At 36.1% G+C, this 19,391-nt stretch overlaps 1 protein-coding gene across 1 annotated transcript in view; it reads right to left on the bottom strand.

Moving 5' to 3' along the window:
* Positions 1–1,800: 1,800 nt before the first annotated feature.
* Positions 1,801–19,391, bottom strand: part of LOC143462950 (ERO1-like protein beta) — a 53,087-nt gene continuing 35,496 nt past the window's right edge. Inside the window, exons 10-14 of the mRNA XM_076961268.1 lie at positions 19,135–19,277; positions 13,058–13,161; positions 5,365–5,515; positions 5,134–5,255; positions 1,801–2,650 (exon numbers count right to left, since the gene is read on the bottom strand). Coding sequence (XP_076817383.1) covers positions 2,566–2,650; positions 5,134–5,255; positions 5,365–5,515; positions 13,058–13,161; positions 19,135–19,277 — 605 coding nt within the window. The 3' untranslated portion in view covers positions 1,801–2,565. The remainder of the gene's footprint in view (positions 2,651–5,133; positions 5,256–5,364; positions 5,516–13,057; positions 13,162–19,134; positions 19,278–19,391) is intronic.

Raw genomic sequence — 19,391 nt, 5'->3', positions numbered from 1 at the left:
TCATTGTCCCGCCTGTGATCGAGACTGTCACATTTGCAGTAAAAGAGTTCATTTTTCAAATGTCTGCCGCAGTAGGCCTAATCGCTCTTTCCTAAAAACTTCTTCAGCGGCCGGTTGTGAGGAATCAAGTGAATTATCAGAACGGTCTTCTGCCATCGTCGCTAAAACATCTGGGACCATATTTCTTGCGGGGGGCTTCTGGCTGCCTCCGGCGTACAGTCGTCAACGCTATCGTTAAAAGACGACCCACTAAAGCCTTGTTAGACTTCGGCGTTTCCGAAAATTTTATCGATTGGCGATTGCTCTTTAGCCGAAAACATCAAGTTAAAACCAGAAGGAAAAGTGTGTGGTATAACCATGGCTTCCACTGAACTGCAGTTAGAAACACAAGATCACGTTAAAACAACCATTCAACTGCTTGGCCGGAGCTATGCTAACGTTGTGCTGGACGTAATGCATAACTCTTGTGCCGATATTATCTTGGGGCAGAAGTTTCTACAAACACATGAGACGGTTACTTTCGAATTTGAAAATCCTCTTGCTGCTTGTGAAAAGGTTTTCGCGGTAGCGGCAGCCGATGTTGACCCACCTAACTTGTTCGAATTTATGCAAAAGGATTAGGCCTACTACACAGTCGCTTCTCGCACTCGTTCCTACTCGAAGGAAGACTCCGCCTTCATAAAAACCGTAATTAAGAGATTACTTTCCGAAGACATCATTGAGCCGTCGAAATCGCCATGGAGAGCTCAATTATTAGCGGTGCCAAACCGAAAAAACTGTCGTTTAGTGGTCGACTACTCGCAAACTGTCAATCGCTTCAAATTTCAAATGATAATAAATTTCTGGAATTGAAAGAAAAAAGTACTTAAATAATATTATTTCCATCTTGAATCACACAGTCAATTGGTAAAATTAAGAAAAAAACATTTGTATTTATGCTGAATTAATTTTATTCTTTAAATAGTTTTATTAAAAACCAAAATTGTTATAAACTTACTACCCAATCCAAAATTACAATAAAGTTTTGAAATAGCATTAAAAAAGACTTCATTTTGAAATTGCGCTCATACCGCCATATTGTATACTACTTAACCACTAAATCACTTGAAAAGTACTTCAATACATTCTTTATTGTTAGAACCCAGCTAAACCTATATATATTTTCTGTTCTATATCTATCACCAAACTAACAGCTACAACTTATAACTTATATATTATTACATTTGAAAACTGCACTAAAATCGCCAGATTGGTCTGTGGCGACCATGGTGACTCTACGGTTATATCACTTTAAACTGTGTCTGCGCTGATTTGCTCGTTATATGTATGCGTATTTGTCGTTCCGGCAGACTTAACCAACAACAAAAGTTGGGTTTTCACGAGTCTGATATTGTTCAAGTAGGCTACGCTCGGGACAACGCGTGCTCAATGGGAAAAGCAACCTTCCTTACTCCTCATAACTATCCAGGCGCTGCAGGTCAACTAACTTTTTGAAACCGGATGGTTTAAAGTTTAAACATCACCTATTGCAATTTAGGCATTACATCGACCTTGACATAGAGAAAAAACTGTCATACTTTTTACTATGGAGAGACACCGCAAGCTGTAGAAAACATCTGAGCACGACTTAGTTATTTTATTTGTATCAGGTTTGTAAAATCTAAGGGAGCAACCTTTGCCTTTCCACGGAATCGCCAGGGCATGTGAACACTTAGTTTTTCGCTTAATTGGTTTCAAAAGATTTCCACCCATTCTATTGTTCTACGCTATTCTTTGTTGCATAAAAAACAACACAGTGTATTTTACTTGTTCATGTGTTTAATGTGCAAACCTCAATCAAATTATAGCATATCACATTACCCAGTAATGCATTCCAGTTGGACATCAAGAAATCGAAGTGGTCAAAATCCTAATTTGAGAGAAAAAGTTCATATAAATGCGCAATAAAAAACTTGCACAATATCAATGTAATTTTTTTAGACTTCTAAGCATTATTTACCACAAATTGCTTTATCCCCTTAATTTGAGTCAACCTAATATTAACATTAAATAAAAATAGAACTAGCGAATTTGTTAGCTGAGAGCTATAACAAAAACTGACAAAACACAAAAAATAAAACCACATGTGCTACAACGTCCCAGTGAATTTGGGTCAGTTTTAAAAGTATGTCTCACTAAAGTACCCTGTTTTTTGTAAACAATTCCGTAAAATGATGATGGTGAAATGCAGGCTACGGAACAATTTTATCACAACAGGCTACACATTATAATACAGCATAAAATAAAAAAAGCCAACAGTTGAACAACAGTTACATTAGGTAAACTTCAAACTTGGGGAAGTCAACGCTTCAGAGATAAGCACATACTGCAGACAAGAGCTAGTCTAAGTCAACAAGTTACTATATTCATCAAAAGCAGTCGCAAATCGCAATACTATTTTGTTTTATATTAAGGAATGGAAAATCACATACACCACATTTAAATTGCAGCAGAGTCCATACATTGACAAATACTATTGCACAATATCCTATCCAAACTTTAACCCCAGCCCAATTGTTGGTACTTTCACAATTCTTCCTTTGAGTGAGAACGCTGTTGCAGAAGTATCAGTTCACGAAATTTTTCTAAAGATTTAATACTTTCGGACAACCTAAAAACAATGGTAATAAGTTAATAACGTACAGTGTACACAAATTGACTCTATTTATACCATGTCGGTCGTAGGCACATGTGTGTTGCAGCGATGCATCCCTGATTGTAATGCATATTACTTGAAAACTACACGTCGTAGGACAACCGGGTTTTCAAGAGTTGAAAGAAAGAATTCTTTGGATTTTGGTTCATTGCATGATACTAATGTTGTGGAAAACACACCTTGTGCAAAACATCAACTTTATACCCAGAACAGTTTTTCCTTTTATCCTTTGATTTGCCGCGCTCCCGTTGGTTTGCATTTCAGGCATATTACGCGCGGCAAAACATCTGGGACAGATAAGTGAGGAAGTAGACCAATGCGAGGGGGTGGCATAAAACTGCCTAGCACGACAGTGAAAACGGCCTTTTGTGTGCAATGAATAGATCTCCACTCTCATGAAAACTAGCGGTAATTATAAATGCTGACAGCCTGACCCAAATATTTACATGCCAATAATTAAAACCAGATCAACATAGAAGGTAGTAAGCAACATTTTGATATAAATATGTTAATATCTCACAGAAGTCATAATATCAGCTTTTTTGAACAGGATGCGTCGTACTGGCACAGTCGGTGGAGAAAGATCAGAATCGTTTTTTGACGTTATCTGGTCTTTCTACGTTACACACGCTAAAGGGAAAACCGAGTACAGTAAATCAACCAATCTAAAATAGTAAATTATTTAATGAAAATTTGTGGTAATCTGTATCATGATGATCTTGCAGAAAAAAATTTAATGACCTTGCCAGGAAAAAGTAGCCTACATAAAAGTGATAAAACATCTAAAATATTTCTTGGTGCATTTTTAAACCTATTCAAATCTGTGCTTGTAACAATTTACAGTTATAGGTGCAGATAAATGTAAATATAAAGAAATAAAATTTGTTTCAGTTCTTTTCTTTCCAAAGCTGCAAATGACACACAGTGAATCAGCAGTACTTTTTCTTCCGTTAACTTTATTAATTTCCTTGACCAGTCTGATGTGTTTCATTTCGTTAAATATTCTTCCTGTAGGTAATAGGGTGACGTTAGTGGTCGCTACACACCCAAACCCACATAGAAAATTTAAAACGCTATTTGCATTTTTTAAATTGTGCTTCGCCATTTCTTTTATACTACTGTTTATTTGTTGTTGTTTTTTTGTGTCGTTAATAATAAACAAAAACGCTATTCATACCATTTTTTTTATCATATAGTTGTTATGCATAACTTTATTGACTGCCGTAATTGAAAGTCGTTCAACACGGAGATCACTAACCATGTTGTTATTCTGCACCATTCTACTGGTGACACCTTCACAGACGGTTGTTTTTGTTTCGAACACAATATAGGCTTTGCGTCCTGAGTTTATTCCTTAAGGCAGCAATGCAGCGCAAACTGGGAAGGACAACTTGCTTCCGAAAAGAAGAAGTTAAAGCCGTTTATAATACTGATGTGATAGGCAACTAAAAGCCCAATAGGAGGTGCTTTGTTTCTTGTAAACGAAGCCATTTATTTTTTATTTGCTAATGTCTTAACAGCCATTACACCTATAGTCAGGGTTGCCATACCGTCCTTATTTCTAAGATTTGTCTTTCTTTTAAAGGTACGTGTCTTAGAAAATATGTTTGTCCTTTTTTTCTAAGAAATGCCCTTATTTTCACTTGCGTCCTTATTTTTAGGGCAGAGGTTAGTATTTTGGGAATTTTGACACCTTTTGTACCAAAGAGACACCAAAATTATGAACATGCAAATAGTGTCTTGTTTTGTTTTTGTTTTTTCAGGAACATTGGTTGCTTTCTCCTGTTGTGCACTGTTTAAGGTGATATTCGTCTTCCGTTTCCTAGTCGTCCTTATTTTAGAGTTGAGACCGATGACAACCCTGCCTATAGTTAATAAGAAGTTAACTGTTTTCGCAAGACTAATGGTTATCAAATAGGACTATGCTGACTCAGTCTTGATTCACTTAGTGCTCGTGCCACATTCACTGTGTGCCCGTAAACAGGGAATAATCAGGTTTAAAGTAAAATATCTTAATATAAACAATCGTTTCATATCTCTCTATAAAGCCAAATAAAGTTTAAGTCAGATGCAATTACATTGTATTAAGTTTCTACGTAAAGCCATTTTTGACAAAAATAATCATTTGTGATTCACTGTACCCTGATCTCCTCTACTGGGATGGTGGTTAGTAGGGTTAGTTTTGATATCAATAAAACATTCTATCTGGATGAAGGATATGTCTGAATTTTGTATTTTACCTAACCAGTTAATAAACTGTAAACTTTGTACATTGTGGTATTGGAATATAGATCTTTGAAATGAAGACTGAGTGACAATTTGATTACTTACACATTTACATTTCATTTTTTGAAAATACAGGAGTTCATGACCAATTGAAAAAGTCATGCCATTGGCCCAGTGCTTAATGCTACCCAGTAATTTGTATCTCAACTTACCTCGCAAAAGCATTGACTAAGGAAACCACTTCTTGCCTTAATAATTTAAACGGCGGATTGTCAATTCCACTGATTTCTTCGCCAGAAAAAAGAATTTTCAATGCAGTTCCTAGACCTTGTGTCTACAACCAAAATTAAAAAACAGACTCACTGGTGGTGAAATGTATACATAGTTTTAAAGGTAATTTCTAGACTATTTCAATGATAGAAATGTTTTAAGATAACAGGCACCTGCAATTTTCCCCATAAACGACACTTTTCACAGGTAACACAGTCAATGATCCGAGTGACATTAAGAAAACGCTGCGCAAACTCAATCTTCAAAGACTTAGCATTTTCATCCTTGAACATCACACCCTCATCAAAATGCATTGGAAAGTTACTTAAAGTACAAAAAATTTTATAACCATAACTCATGATAAGAAAATAGTTAGAATGTTTGTTTAAAGAAACGGTAATAAAAGTTTCGTAATCCATATGAAGCAACTACTTTCAGAACCAAAATAATCTTTCCTGAATTTTTGAGGTCCGCAAAACATGCAAGCATTTAATTGACATTAAAAATGTCTGATATGGAATTTCACTTATTGGACACCTCGATAATGTTAAAGCAGAAAACCGGTCTGTCGACCATTCACAGGACCAAAGTCAAATATAAGCGATAGCAGGAAAATCACATTAGAGGATTTCACCCTAGGATGTCATTGTTGCACACAAAACTTTAAGTGCAGAGTTATGCAAAAGTCTGAATAAATGCTATATGCAACTAGTCACTTAACTACTACTACATTGGCTAAAAAGGCTTTGATAAAGGCATGTTTTAATGCAATGGTTGACATTTCACCTTGCCTAATTAATGCAATTATTTCCTTGGTTAAAAGTTCTTTGATTATTCTGTCTTACACAATACCTCAAGTAAACAGAAGAACTGAAAAGAAATGTTGGTTTTTGCATAATTAAGTTTCTCAAAATGTCCACAAGATTTCAATTCGCAACGTTTACAAACCATCTAAAATGATGTCATGTGTCAGCATTTGTAACCCGTACGAAACAAAACAAAAACACACTTACTAGTTTTACTTTGCATGGCTTATTATCCTACTATGAAGCATACAGTACGTCAGAGTTAAACTACCAAAAGCCAAATGCAAACTGGGTTCAGTTTCCATAGTAATACCTTTGAGCAAGTAGTACCCAGCAATTTTTGCTTAGCTGTTTAGTGGGCCTGATGAACAGTTCTCAATTTGGGCAATACAAAAAAATATACAACAAATAAAATGTGTAATGAGTAGGTGAGTGTAAATGTTAAAGAGTCATGCATGATTTTTTGCTATGCTTCCTATACAAGTGAGTGGAGTGTTACTATAGTTAAAAATCTCACAAATTCTTTTTAATTTTAGCCATCTCACACCAGTGCGCGGTACACGAATGTATGTCTAAAGTGCTCATGCTTAATCTAGGACAAAACAAACCTACGAGTAACATTTTATCGGTAACGTGTGCATGAAAAGTATCCAGGGCTTGATGATGGCAATAAAGTTAAACTGAATACATATAAACTTTTAAAAAACATGCAATAATTATCTTAAACAAAACATGAGAGTTACACTGAAAAATTTTCAAACCGATATGGAGTTAGAAGTCTGTAACAACACGAGAAAACTTTTCAATTAAATACAGCAACGATATATGCATCACCGTATTATGATGTGAAATCAACTTGATCCGTTGCTTTGCTGTTGTTTTTTCTTTGCTGCAATAATATTCTGTCACTTTCTTTTTATTGACGTTGTCTGAACCGTGTTAATCAAATATTAAAGTAAAATAAAAAACAGGATAGCCAAATTATAATTTGGCTCTCTGAAGGTGTACTGCGAAATTGCAAAAAATATTTCAAAATTTCTAAGTAAACATCTGCTTGGAAACAACAATCACAATTGTGACTTAATATATTTACATGGATCCAAGTAATCACAAAAAATCACAAAATACTTAATGACTTAAAAAAATGAAAGGAAAATGAATGGTAAAAGGTAAATGAAAGGAAAACGGGAATAAAGTTGTATTAAAGTCAAGTAATGAATATTTATTTATAAAGTCCCATAAAACCGGCATCTCCGTTAAGTGAGTCATTAATGCAATTAAAGAAGTGAATGGTGTGCAGTTCCTCAATTCTATGAACAAACCTGTTGTTATTAAAATTATTTTCATAATACGGTGTTGATGTTATGCCCCGTGAAGTTATAATGTTCAGCTACTGGTTTACAGTTATGTTCATGACGGATATCACTTATGTGGATAACTGGAATATTGATAAAACTGGAATTACTACGCACATTACGTATGACCTTGTCACGACCATGGCCTGATGCAAAAAAAGCGGGAAAAGGCTTAGATATTGGGCCAAACTTGCACAACTCTCAAAAATGGTATTATATCATAAAACTTTTATTTCGGACTGAGGAAACTCCCTGCAAAACTTATTTCCTTATCGCTCAAGCCCTGGTTACCAAGTCTGCCATTGTGCAAGTTCCGGCTGGTATAAAATTTTTATTTGATTTGATCTTTTATCTAGTATGGGTAAAATTTGTAACTGTTCATCAGAATCACAACAGAGGAGCAAGCATCATTAAAACTCTGCCCAAGGGCATTACTACGGCAGGCCACGAACATCAGAACACAGGCCGCATTATTGCGAGGCCTCAAACCAGTCGGCTAACAAGCCGACTCAATGCAACAAAAAACTGTTTAGTACACAAAAACAATAAAACTAGTAACAGGCCAGCCAACTTCAATGCGGATGGAAAGATTATCGCGTATGTTCTAGAGGTGATAAATACAGTAATTAATTTTAGATAAGTGACAAATAGACACCAGTCGCATAAATGTAGCTAAACTTCCTGTATTACCAGATACAACAATAGGTAAATATGAAATTAGGATTAAAATTTGAATCTTGAAAGATGAGTGAATTTGGATAGGGTATTGCCCGAATTTAATGTTGTACGTTCTGCGTCATGGGATTTTTAAAAAATCCATTTTGCCGTGGAAGTGAGAGCAAGGAAAAGGGTAGAACGTAAAAACGTCTTAAAAAATCAATTATGCAAAAATGTCTTAACATCCTTTCACTGATATTAGAAAAATTTCAAAACAGCTAGTAACTAAAAGGGTAAACAACGGTAGGATAGGTAACGCGTTTTGGATGGAATACGTCTCCACAGGTATAGGTGATTAGAAGTAGGCAATGGAATTTTTGTTTTCACCCATTTATTTATGGCAATAATTGCTTAACCATGAACATATTAGTAAAAATATTCCTTTCAACAGTCCTAACATATACTCTTTGATTTGAGACCAACTTGTGTTTGGACTTGCCAATCACTGTAATGTAAGCCGACTAAAGTAAATTTTGTATTAAATAAAGTCAGAGGTATCGTACGCGTTAATATTTAAGGTGAGTTGGACAGTATCGGCGGATACGCTTTAGGTTAGGCGTTTTGGCCCATGTCCCAATAGTGAATAGAGTTACGTAAGCTATGCATTTGGTCAATCGTCAAATCCTCAATCAAATCGTCAAAGTAGCCCTGACGTATTCACTCGCAACTCCTATCTATTTGAAAATAGGTGGTTATATTAATTATGGTTTAAAATTTGAAAATATCGCCTAAAGGTTGAACAAATCGCTTAAATGTAGTGAGTAACGTTATATTACGCACCTTGGACCAAAACGTCAAAGTATGCTTTGCATTTTAAGTCATAACTTCTTAGTGCATTTCTCGATGAATGTGGTATTTTACTTAGTCGTTGCCATTAATTGTAGAAAGCTATTAACAAAAACTAAAAGGAGGAAACATAAAGGAGTTATTACGTGCCGAAAAGTGGTTATTGTCAAAGTTTTTTGGCAATTTCCGGTTGAAGTAGTCAAGTGATTAATCTGAAAATAATCGAATGTATTACTTACTATCAGACTAATGAATTCATATAATAAAATTGTTAAGTATAGCTATATAATTATCATGGTAATTTTTGTTGAAAAAAATTGAATTTCAGTTAAAAATTTTGAATCGAAGAATTGTTTTGATTCGCCACTAAACATTTCACAAAGCTACAAATTTTCAAAGAAATTGATGTAAAAACCACTAAAATATAAAGGCGGAGAACCCTATACACCTTACCTACATTCAAAAGTGAGTGCGATAAATATTACGTCGTTAAAAAGATGTGCGTCTGCTAGAAGTAGTTTTGCTTTAGTTTTTTAAAATTAAAAAAAAAAAAATTGAAACAGAGTGATAAGTTTCATCCGCACTACTTGTTTCTATATACACTAGTGTGTACAGTCTGACAAGTTGGGAAGCACTGGGATAAAAAAACAAACTTAATGCTCACAAGTGTAGCAGCACATAGTTATAAATTAACAATTGCTGAATTTTTACTAAATAATACACTTATGGTTGTGTAGTGCATGGTTTATTTAGTAGTTTTGTGCTACAGCTATGTAGCAGTCAGGTCTGGATACAAAAGTGGTTGTGTTAGTAAAACATAATGCTATGCTTTAAATTAACCAATAGCATTGCATTGTCATTATTCCAGACCGTGTTACAGCAATCAATTGGTCGTGATACTAAAATCGAGTTTTACTGTATTTGCTTGATTAAATACAGATGCATTTATATTCTAAAAACTAACATGTCCTGGACCGTTCTAACAGAGTATACATGAATAACAAGTTAGGACATGAATGCATCTGCTCTTGCTGTGCCACTTGCAGTAACTTGATATAACAAGTCTTTTTTAACTCTTTCCAATTTACATAAATTGATAACATAAATCGCCTAATTTGCCTATTCACCTAACCTGCCATCTAACTATGCTAACCAAGAAAATTTGTCTTAGTAATCAGACTTTCAAAAAATTGCCAGTTTGTTTACATTGAAAACTTTTAATCTGCTACAACCAGGGATACTTTCCTTGCTTTTTATTTGGGAAGCTCTTAACCCTTAAAAACTTTTATGCCAGTAAGTCAATGTAGCATATGGTTTTTTGATACAATATTTCTTTCATTTACATTGTGAAACTCATTTTTAAAAATGACAAAAAATAACCTTTTTCCCCTTGTCCTTATTTATTTGAACATGCTCGTTATTACAATATAGTTAAGCAGTATTAAAGCTTCACAATGTATGTCATAGTAAGCAGAAACCAAATAAGACATCAAGTTATACAAAACACTAAAGCAGTCACGTCTAAACTCCAACATGTAATTTATATTACGCTGAAACATACATAAATACCTAGGTGAACCTCTTTGTCACATTTTGGAAACAGCTGTTTTTTGCAGAACTTTTTGATACACGCAGTTACACTCACCAAATTCAAATACAGTACTTCCTCGATTATTATCCGTCCCTCGTTTAACCGGCATTCGATTATCCGGCCGAGTGATCAATGACTTTGGGAGGTGACAACCTGTTCAGTGTTCACTGAGGCGCGCCTTCAGTACAAAAAAGTACGCCTGAGCGGCCAGAGTCGACGGGCGTTTAATCCAGGCATTAGATGCTTCGTACATGGAGTGAGACGCCACAGTCTTCCCCTGGTCGGGGTGCGACGCCCACTGCGCCCTCCACCAACGAGCCGTCCGATGGTGGAGTTGACGGATAAGTTGCCGACGATTCTGGGGGAGCACTCTGAAACCCCCGTCATCAGTCAATTGCAATTGACCTGATGGGAGTGCGACCCAACGTATGCCGAGCCGGGAGCTCGCCGAGCGGACCTGGGTCCACACAGTCTGCGCCAGTCAACAACCCGGAGGGCGAACTTCAGAGCTTCCAACTTTTTGACCACTCAGGTTGGCCGCCTTATCGTTGGCGCTGACAGTTGATAAGCGACCGAAACGCTTCGCATAAGCCGCGACGCTATTCGATGCCACGGTCGCGACACGGTCATCTGGTGACGTCAGCATCTTGAAGGCTTGGGCGATCTTGAGGAGGTCGTAGTCCTTGACTACAGAGGTCACGCCCAGGCCACCTGCTTCGGGCGAGGCATGGAATACCTCCCTGCATGCCCGCTTGGGCAATCGAAACGCCACCTTCAGACAGTGTCGAACCGTATTATCGAAGTAGTAGTAAAACACTTCCACGTTAGTACAACTTCGTGAGTTAGCTGCCGAAAAACGTGAATCTTCCCGCAAACAATCCAAGATTGATTCATTTTTTAGTAGATTTGCTGTTGCAAATGAAAATTAAGCGTAAATTTTTTGTAAACTGCTACATTTCGATCAGTTTTTTACCATAAAAGTGCTGAGTTATGACATTTTTCTGTACATTACTGTATTTGTTCTCTCTGTTTCTATTTCTATGATGTAAAAATACAAATTCAATTATCCGTTTTTTTTGCTTATCCGGTCAGATTTTTGAAAATATTGACCCAACTTGACAGGATAATCGAGGAAGTACTGTATCAACTATTAGCTAATCCCCTATCGATCTATCGACTTGTTTCATTTGAGGGGATTGAGCTCCGCTGAGTCACTCAGGGACGTATATCAGGCTACAACTACACTGCAGATATTTTGCCTAGCTGTCTATAATCTAACCTGATTTACCACAACACTGCATTGTGTATAAAAATGTTACACCATAATTTTGTCACTTCACAGTTCCTGTGTAACCGACATGCCTTTGGAAAAGGCCAAACAATTAAAGATCCCAAAATTCTTTAATATGGCATCCTGAAAGTTTGAATGAACATTGCATTACTATGCAACAAGCCAAAAAGCCTAGTTTACATACTTCATTTCTTAAATGTTCAGATTTTTCAAATGGTTCTTAAGTTATTGAAGGCCTGTGTATATTACTGTTTGTTTGCCCAAACCGTCCAGTTCATTTAAGTGTCTCTTTTTCTGTTCCCCATGACAATTCAACTGAGGCAAATTCTACTGTAACATATTAATACAACTGCAACCACTCATGTCTGCCACAAATCAAGTAATTGCCTGTCATTTGTGATCACAACTAACGTTCATGAGGTAAGACAAAATTTTCCACAACAAGATAGTGACAATATAAAGCAAAATGTTTAAGTTTTTAACTGAATGCATTGCACATGCAATGTCCAGTCCAGTTATACTAAAATAAATAGTTGTGATGGTCCAGTTATACTAAAATAAATAAGTTTTGTTTAATTATCGTTTGAATTTAATCTACCATGTTTTGATGTCATCCTCAAGTTAACCCCTGAGCAATATCAGGTAAATATGAAATATGTTTTCATTGCAAAGCATTGTAATCAGTGGAAACATTAAACTATTGCTGCAACAAGATGATTGCATCGGGTACTGGTGCAAAATGTGGGTGCAGTTACATACACGCTAAAAATGGAGATACTGTACTTGATTTCTATGGTTTGAAAGCAATAATATGCCAACTACCTCATTTTTTGATCTATATCATAAAAGTACCAGCCACTAAAGTCCGACAACAAACTGATCATGACCCAGTGGTTGGGATCACTGTTTTGATGTTTACATAGTAAAGATTAAAATTACAATTATTATAGCCTATTTCAGTGGTTTCCAAACAAATTTTAATGTGACTCCCTTTACAACAGTTTGAAACCATCGTGGCACCTTAGTCAAAGGGAATCATAAAATATTAGATAAATAATAGAAATCAAGTGGAACTGATGTTTTATAATGAATCTGATTAATTAAATTATTGGTTAACCTTTATGCACAATTTTCACTTAATAAAGAATGTATTATGAAATAAAACAATGATGGAAAGAATTTATACAGAAATCTGCTGATAAATTTTTTTCTTTACCGAAAATTTATGGACAAGTTTTGCAACTTGCTACAATACACTATTTGGAAACCACTGGCCTATCTAACAAGTTGAGGCTAGTTCAAAATATAAATTATAAGTACTTAGTGACTTCAAGCAATTTGATGAGCATTTGCTTCATGTCTTTGTCTTCCTTTAATCTTCCAGTGAATAAAAATATATTTTCTTGTTTGAAGTACAAGTACAGCTAAAATACATAAAATTACAAAGTAAAATCTTAATAAACTGACTTAAAACGTTAATAGTATTACTGTAATATACACAATTGATTATAAAAACTTCCAGCCAAACAAAGTTGCAGTTTAACTTAGTTCTGACATAAGAATCCAGCAGATTTGCTTAACTTAAAAATGGTGCATGTTTTGTTTAAGAAGAGTGGCACTTACGCTCATGCTCACTAAAAGAAAAAAGTGTGCTCACGTTCATTACGGTACAAGCTATTTCTGTCTTTTCTGGACATTGTTGATGAAGATCTTGCATGTTTAATGCAGAATAGTTTCGATTTGTAAGTTTTTATCACAATGTTTAAAAAACAAGTTTGATATTTTCAGGGGCAGCGAAAACAGACTACTAGCTGACATTGGTAGTGAATCATTTTACGTCCAAGACATCTTATTGGAAATATTGTATTTTTATTAGAATTTAATATTATTTATCTTATTGGAACATAGACATCATAATAACCAGGATGGTCCAAACCCAGGCCCGCGGGCCACATGTGGCCCGCAACATCATTATCTGTGGCCCGCGGAACATCATTTAATACAGTGATTACTAAACTTTTTCTTTTCAAGTACCAGTACATTAGTAGGCTACTGCTACTCGTCAGTAGGTTGCAGTATCACAGTGAAAAGTTTTGGGTTTTCGTTGAACAACGTGGAGTGTTGCGTCATAAACGCATGAAACCCGAATAAAGTAATTGTGACACAATGCTCTCTGCGTATTCTGAAAGTTCTCGCAAGGTCTATCAGTGATAAGACTGTATTTTGACAAGGTCTATTAGTGATAAGATGTTGATGTAGATGTTTTAATCTTTAAGTGATCAATAAACAAGAAAGTTGTTTGAATTGTTTGACTGTGGTTTAATGGTTTTCCTGTAAAATAAACTTACGTTTTCTTAGCACTCATGTAGCCTACTATGTGTGGCCCGCGAACAACGCTCAAAATAATATTGTGGCCCCAGATGCTAGCAGACTTGGACCACCCTGGTATAAACAAACAAGTTTTTCATATCTATGTTTATGTTTAAAAAGTTCTAATTGAATAGACTAATCCCATGTCATATGAGTTTATACAGACGATGTCTATGTATTGGAATTAATTCATTTTATTATTTTTCATAGCCTATACCATAACATCCTAAGCCTATACAAAGCTGGCTTAAACCTGTTTTATCCTGAGCTTTTGTCGTTATTTCACTTGAAAACTAAACATTCCTTCTATACTGACAACGTGCCTTATACCACGGGTCGGCAACCCTTAGCATTGAAAGAACCATTTGGTGTCGTTTCCTCCAGACTAAAACCTACTCTGAGCCACAACACCTAATTGAAGACAAAAAACCTAACGCTACATATATAGTTCGAACTAATGCTTTACAGTTACACGTAAAAACTTTATTAGTTATCATCTTCCATTCGCCTGTTGTTCAGGCCTGGTCTTCATCCCGAAACAAATTCAGGGTCGACCAGTTGTCTGCAGCGACGCCTCCACTTTCCCCTGTCGATGGCATCCTCGATCTTCAAACCTTTCATTTTCATATCATCCTTCACCGTCTCTTCCCATGTTTTCTTTGGTCTTCCCCTTTTCACCTTTCCTTCAATCATCTTATGTTGTACTCTTCTTATTAAGCTCTCCTCATTCATTCGCTCAACGTGCCCCAACCATCTCAGACGATGTCCTCTCAGATGTTCTTCAATATCTTCCACACATGTCCACCTTCTTATCACATCATTGGTAATCCCATCTCGTAGTGTCTTACCACACATCATTCGAATCATTGCAAAAAACTTTATTAGTTACCCTCACAAAATTCTCACTACAACGATGACAATCCGCATAGTCACCAAACAAAGACCAATATCCAAGACATGCGACCTCGAATAAAAAAAACTTAGGATCACGTGAGTGATTCAAATTCAATAATTTTTAAGCTGCAAAAGGTATTCACAGCGCATTTTGTGCTGAGTAAATGAGTGGCAAGCAATCATGTGGCATGAGTGGCAAGTTTGTCTAAATGAGCTGGTTGGCTCTGAGTCGCGGGAGCCAGAGCACAGAGATGAAAAAGGGTTACGGACCTATGTGCTATATGATCCACAATCTAGCCTATATACTTGGAGATGCAGTGCCCTTATGGTCACTGTCTTTGGTTTTTACACCATCATCACCTGAAAATTACAATTGGTCTCAAAGCATTCAAAAATTCAATAATTTTTAAGCTGCAAAAGGTGTTCACAGCGCATTTTGTGCTAAGTAAATAAGTGCAAGTGCACTCGATTTTAGCAATTGAGCGTTGCTCACAAAAAACCAGTGCGCTTAATATACAGTTTGAAATAGCTGCAAACTGCACGCAAAACAAAACCAAGAAACGTTGTCTGAAATGTAACAAACCGTATGTGGTATGTGTAGCGCTACAGAACTTTTTGAATTTATTGGATGTGCGACAACGCAAAGGTGAAATATTTTATAATTTCGTGTCCAGATTTTTGCCCATTCATGGAAGTATAAATCTTTTTGGTGAATAAATTGATCGAGTTAAGTGACTGGAATATTTGTTCAATAATTAAGCTGCAAACAAACAACGCAATTCCTAGCAAAAACAAATTTTCGGAGAAGCGGTCAAAATGATCACTAGTGGCCGTTAGGGCTTATCCCAACTCTAGACTATTGTATTTATCTATCAGATAGATTCTGATAGATTCTATCTTCTATCTTGATTTTAGACCTGAAAATACAAGCCATCTTAAGTGTTTCTTAATCGAATGACAACAGCATGTGTAACCAAAAAGTACATTGCACAATACAACCCATAAGTTGTGCAACATGATTGCTACACTTTCAACTGCCTAACTCAAAATTCATTTTGTCAAAGTTTAAGTGATTCATGATATGATCAAACTTTTATCTTCCTATTTACTGTATTATCTCTGTTAAAAGCTGCTCTTGATAGTAAGACACACTTGGTTGTAAGCCCCAATAATATGTGCTGAAAAAGTAATATAAGCCACCTTTGTTGGTAAGCTGCCTTCGATTGTAAGCCACCATTGAATAAAGCTGGGCATAAGCGGCGTATACCCTTCCGGGGTTTGCTGTTTTCACGAGTGTGGCAGTGTGTGAGGTCTTGCATTCGTAGCGTTTCTGCTTGATCTTTCAACGATGTAGTCTTTATGTAGTTCTGTAGCAAGCTTAAAGATGAAATCTCGTCTTGAAACCTTGACACCTCTTCGATTTTTATAGCGCTCAAAAGCATTGATGCCTGCCAAATCCAAAATTTTATAGAAAACAGCAACGGGCCACCGATGAGTGCCTGCTTTGACTGAATACTGCCTGGCCATTTGATCAGCCACGTCAACACCACATTTGGTCTTGATATAAAATTCCACTGTCTCTGGTATCTTTTTTGTCAGATGCGCCAAGTTCAGCAGACTGATGCAGAGAACTAAGAATACAAATGCTTTTCTTAGGCATACACTAATACACAGTCAGTGTTGCCACATTGCCTGCCTTCATGAGCTTACTAGAATAGCGTTACTGCAAACATTTTGCAGATGAAGGCAGCTCACGTCTCACCTTGTTCATAGTTCTAACAAGACTGGTTTTCTTCTTTTTTAGCTCTTTGGCAAGTAAAAACGACGTGAAAAAGTTGTCAGTTGTAACATTTCTGCCTTTACACATAAATGGTTGCATGAGATTCATGACAACGTTATCACTAAGCTTGGTGGGTGGACGCGACTTGTCTTTTCTCAGATATGGAATGGCAATTAGGATATACTTCGATACCACATCAACCGCCAGCCAGAACTTTATGCCAAACTTGTCTGATTTGTTTGACATAAACTGGGTGAATCTGTAACGAACTTTTGTCGGAAACAGCTGGAAAAAGGCTTAGAAACGATACTTTTTGTTGAGCGGTCAAAATGACCGCTTACAGGAGTTGGAGGTAAACCACCCTCTAAAACATTTCCGAAAGCAGTTTTCCGCTTGATACTCAGCAGAAGCATTCCTGCATATTACTTACGAAAATTCAACAAATTTGGCAGTCATGCGATTTCCGTAAAAAAATATATCGCACTTTCAAATTCCAAAACGGTCAAAATGACCGCATCGGCCGTTCTAGTATTACACACAATACTAAAATGCTAGGATATCATGTCCCTTTTGGGCTTCTAATGATATGAGTTAAGAATTTGGAACATGAATGCGTAAGTAATTTGACCACTTGCCTTATATGACAATTTTGGCATGGTCCTGAATAATTCCACATAAAATGATTCTTTTGCTATGATTAGTCTTAAGATCAATGTGTATTCTCAATTCACCAACTGACATTGACTTAAAATTTAATGAAATTGATGTTTTTTTGTCATTTTGTGCCCAACTATATCATCCCAGTATGGTTATAAGGTTATAAGATTTTATAACCAAAATGGTGTGGTCCAACAGTAGAAATAACAAGCAAAGTCTACTGTACTACCAAAAGTGTTATACTAATCAAACGTTCTATATCGTGACGAAACTTAATACTGGGCAAGTTTGTGGCCCAGATAGTAAAAAATCAACAATTTCATAAGTTTAATATAATTTCTTTTCTTAATGTAATCTCCCTGAACATCAATGTTCCGGCGATACTCCAACTTAACAATTTCATTTCTGCAAAAGCTTTTCTTCCTCCTCTAAAAAGCTCTCAGTACTTCAATGACTTCATAACCACAAAATATTGTCCTTGAAGTGCAGATAATTGTACTGGCGTACGATCAGGTAAATGAGGCAGGTGTAGTAGAAGTTCAAACCTGCACACGGCTGCTACCGGAGCAGTCACATGGGAGGTGTGAATTGGTGCAACAGAACACTTAATGAACACTCTGAAGCAACAGGACGTTTCAATGTTTCTTCTTAATCTTTTCTCCTAGCTGTAGTAATAGAGTAACATAGTACTATCTATCTACTGTCTACATATTGATAGTTTGAAATCATTGGAGATCATAGGTAACCTATTACAATTCCAAAATATAGAGGCCATAAATTTTTTCTACTGGCACTACTTGATGGAACTTAAGGAGTAACCCTAACTGTTTCCTCTGTTTGCTTCAAAGTCAAAACTCTGGATCGAAGTGATGTTTCATTCTAGGTCATAATCCTTCAAAGAAAGTTTTTAGGATTTAGCTGACATTGACTCAAAAGCTTGCTGAAAATGTCAACTCTGGTGTACTTCTGAGCTTGGTTCAACATTCTTGGCAAACATATTGCAAAAGTTTTCTTCTTTGTAGCACATGGAACAGAAGTTGCTGGACATAAGCAATTCTAAGAATACTGGCAACATGTTGAATGGTTACTCTCCTGTCATTCATATTACCAATCTGTGGACAGCTGCGACTCGAGTCTCAACCTTTGGTTTGTCAGACCCTGGGTCATCTTCCAAATGTAAACTCTGCAGTTCACTTCTTCACAGCAAAAGATACAAGGGCATTATCACCAAGTGTTCTTTTCTTTGCCTTCATTTATTTCTTTGGGCATCATTCCCTTTTTCTGACAATATTGAATTGCTGCTCGCTCCCTTCTAAGATTTCTCCATTTTAGAAATATTATGTTGGGCCTATATTAAAGACCTAAATTGCTCTACTAAATTACAACTAGTCCGGAAAGTTTTCACTTCAACAACATTGGGACGGATTTTAGTTTTGAAAATTGGTTTCTATGTAAAGCTAATGGGATCTACCCTGGTATGCCAATGCATAAAATCAAATTCATTAACATTGCACACAGAGACGAATTTACAAAACCTTTGCATTAAAACATTAAAATACCTATGCATACAGCTCATTATTTTTCTAAATACTTTGACAAAAATTGTTTCAAATTTATCTTTTTGGATGAAAAATCTTGCGATAATTAGGCCTTCAACAAAAGAAAATAAAAACGAAATACTTTACAGGAAAGTTACCTTTGATAAAGCTCTCAGTTCAAGTAAAAATATAAAATATAGGTTCTTCAGTCTTGCGGTACCTTCTCCTTTGGTGATTGAAGGATCAAACCTTCGCTGGAATTCTTGCAAATTTGGTCCCCATTTTTTCTCACCCCAACCATCTGCACATACATGTGTATTATTACATATGTAAACTATGCAGATTTGCATTTTGAGATATTGGTATGTAGATGTTCATAGACTTTTACTGAACTCTATAAATATCCAACATAAAT

The sequence above is a fragment of the Clavelina lepadiformis genome, chromosome 6 (assembly GCF_947623445.1).
Source record: "Clavelina lepadiformis chromosome 6, kaClaLepa1.1, whole genome shotgun sequence".
Classification (NCBI taxonomy): domain Eukaryota; kingdom Metazoa; phylum Chordata; class Ascidiacea; order Aplousobranchia; family Clavelinidae; genus Clavelina; species Clavelina lepadiformis.
Note: the sequence above shows the minus strand (reverse complement) of the source record. Positions and strands in the feature narration are given on the sequence as shown.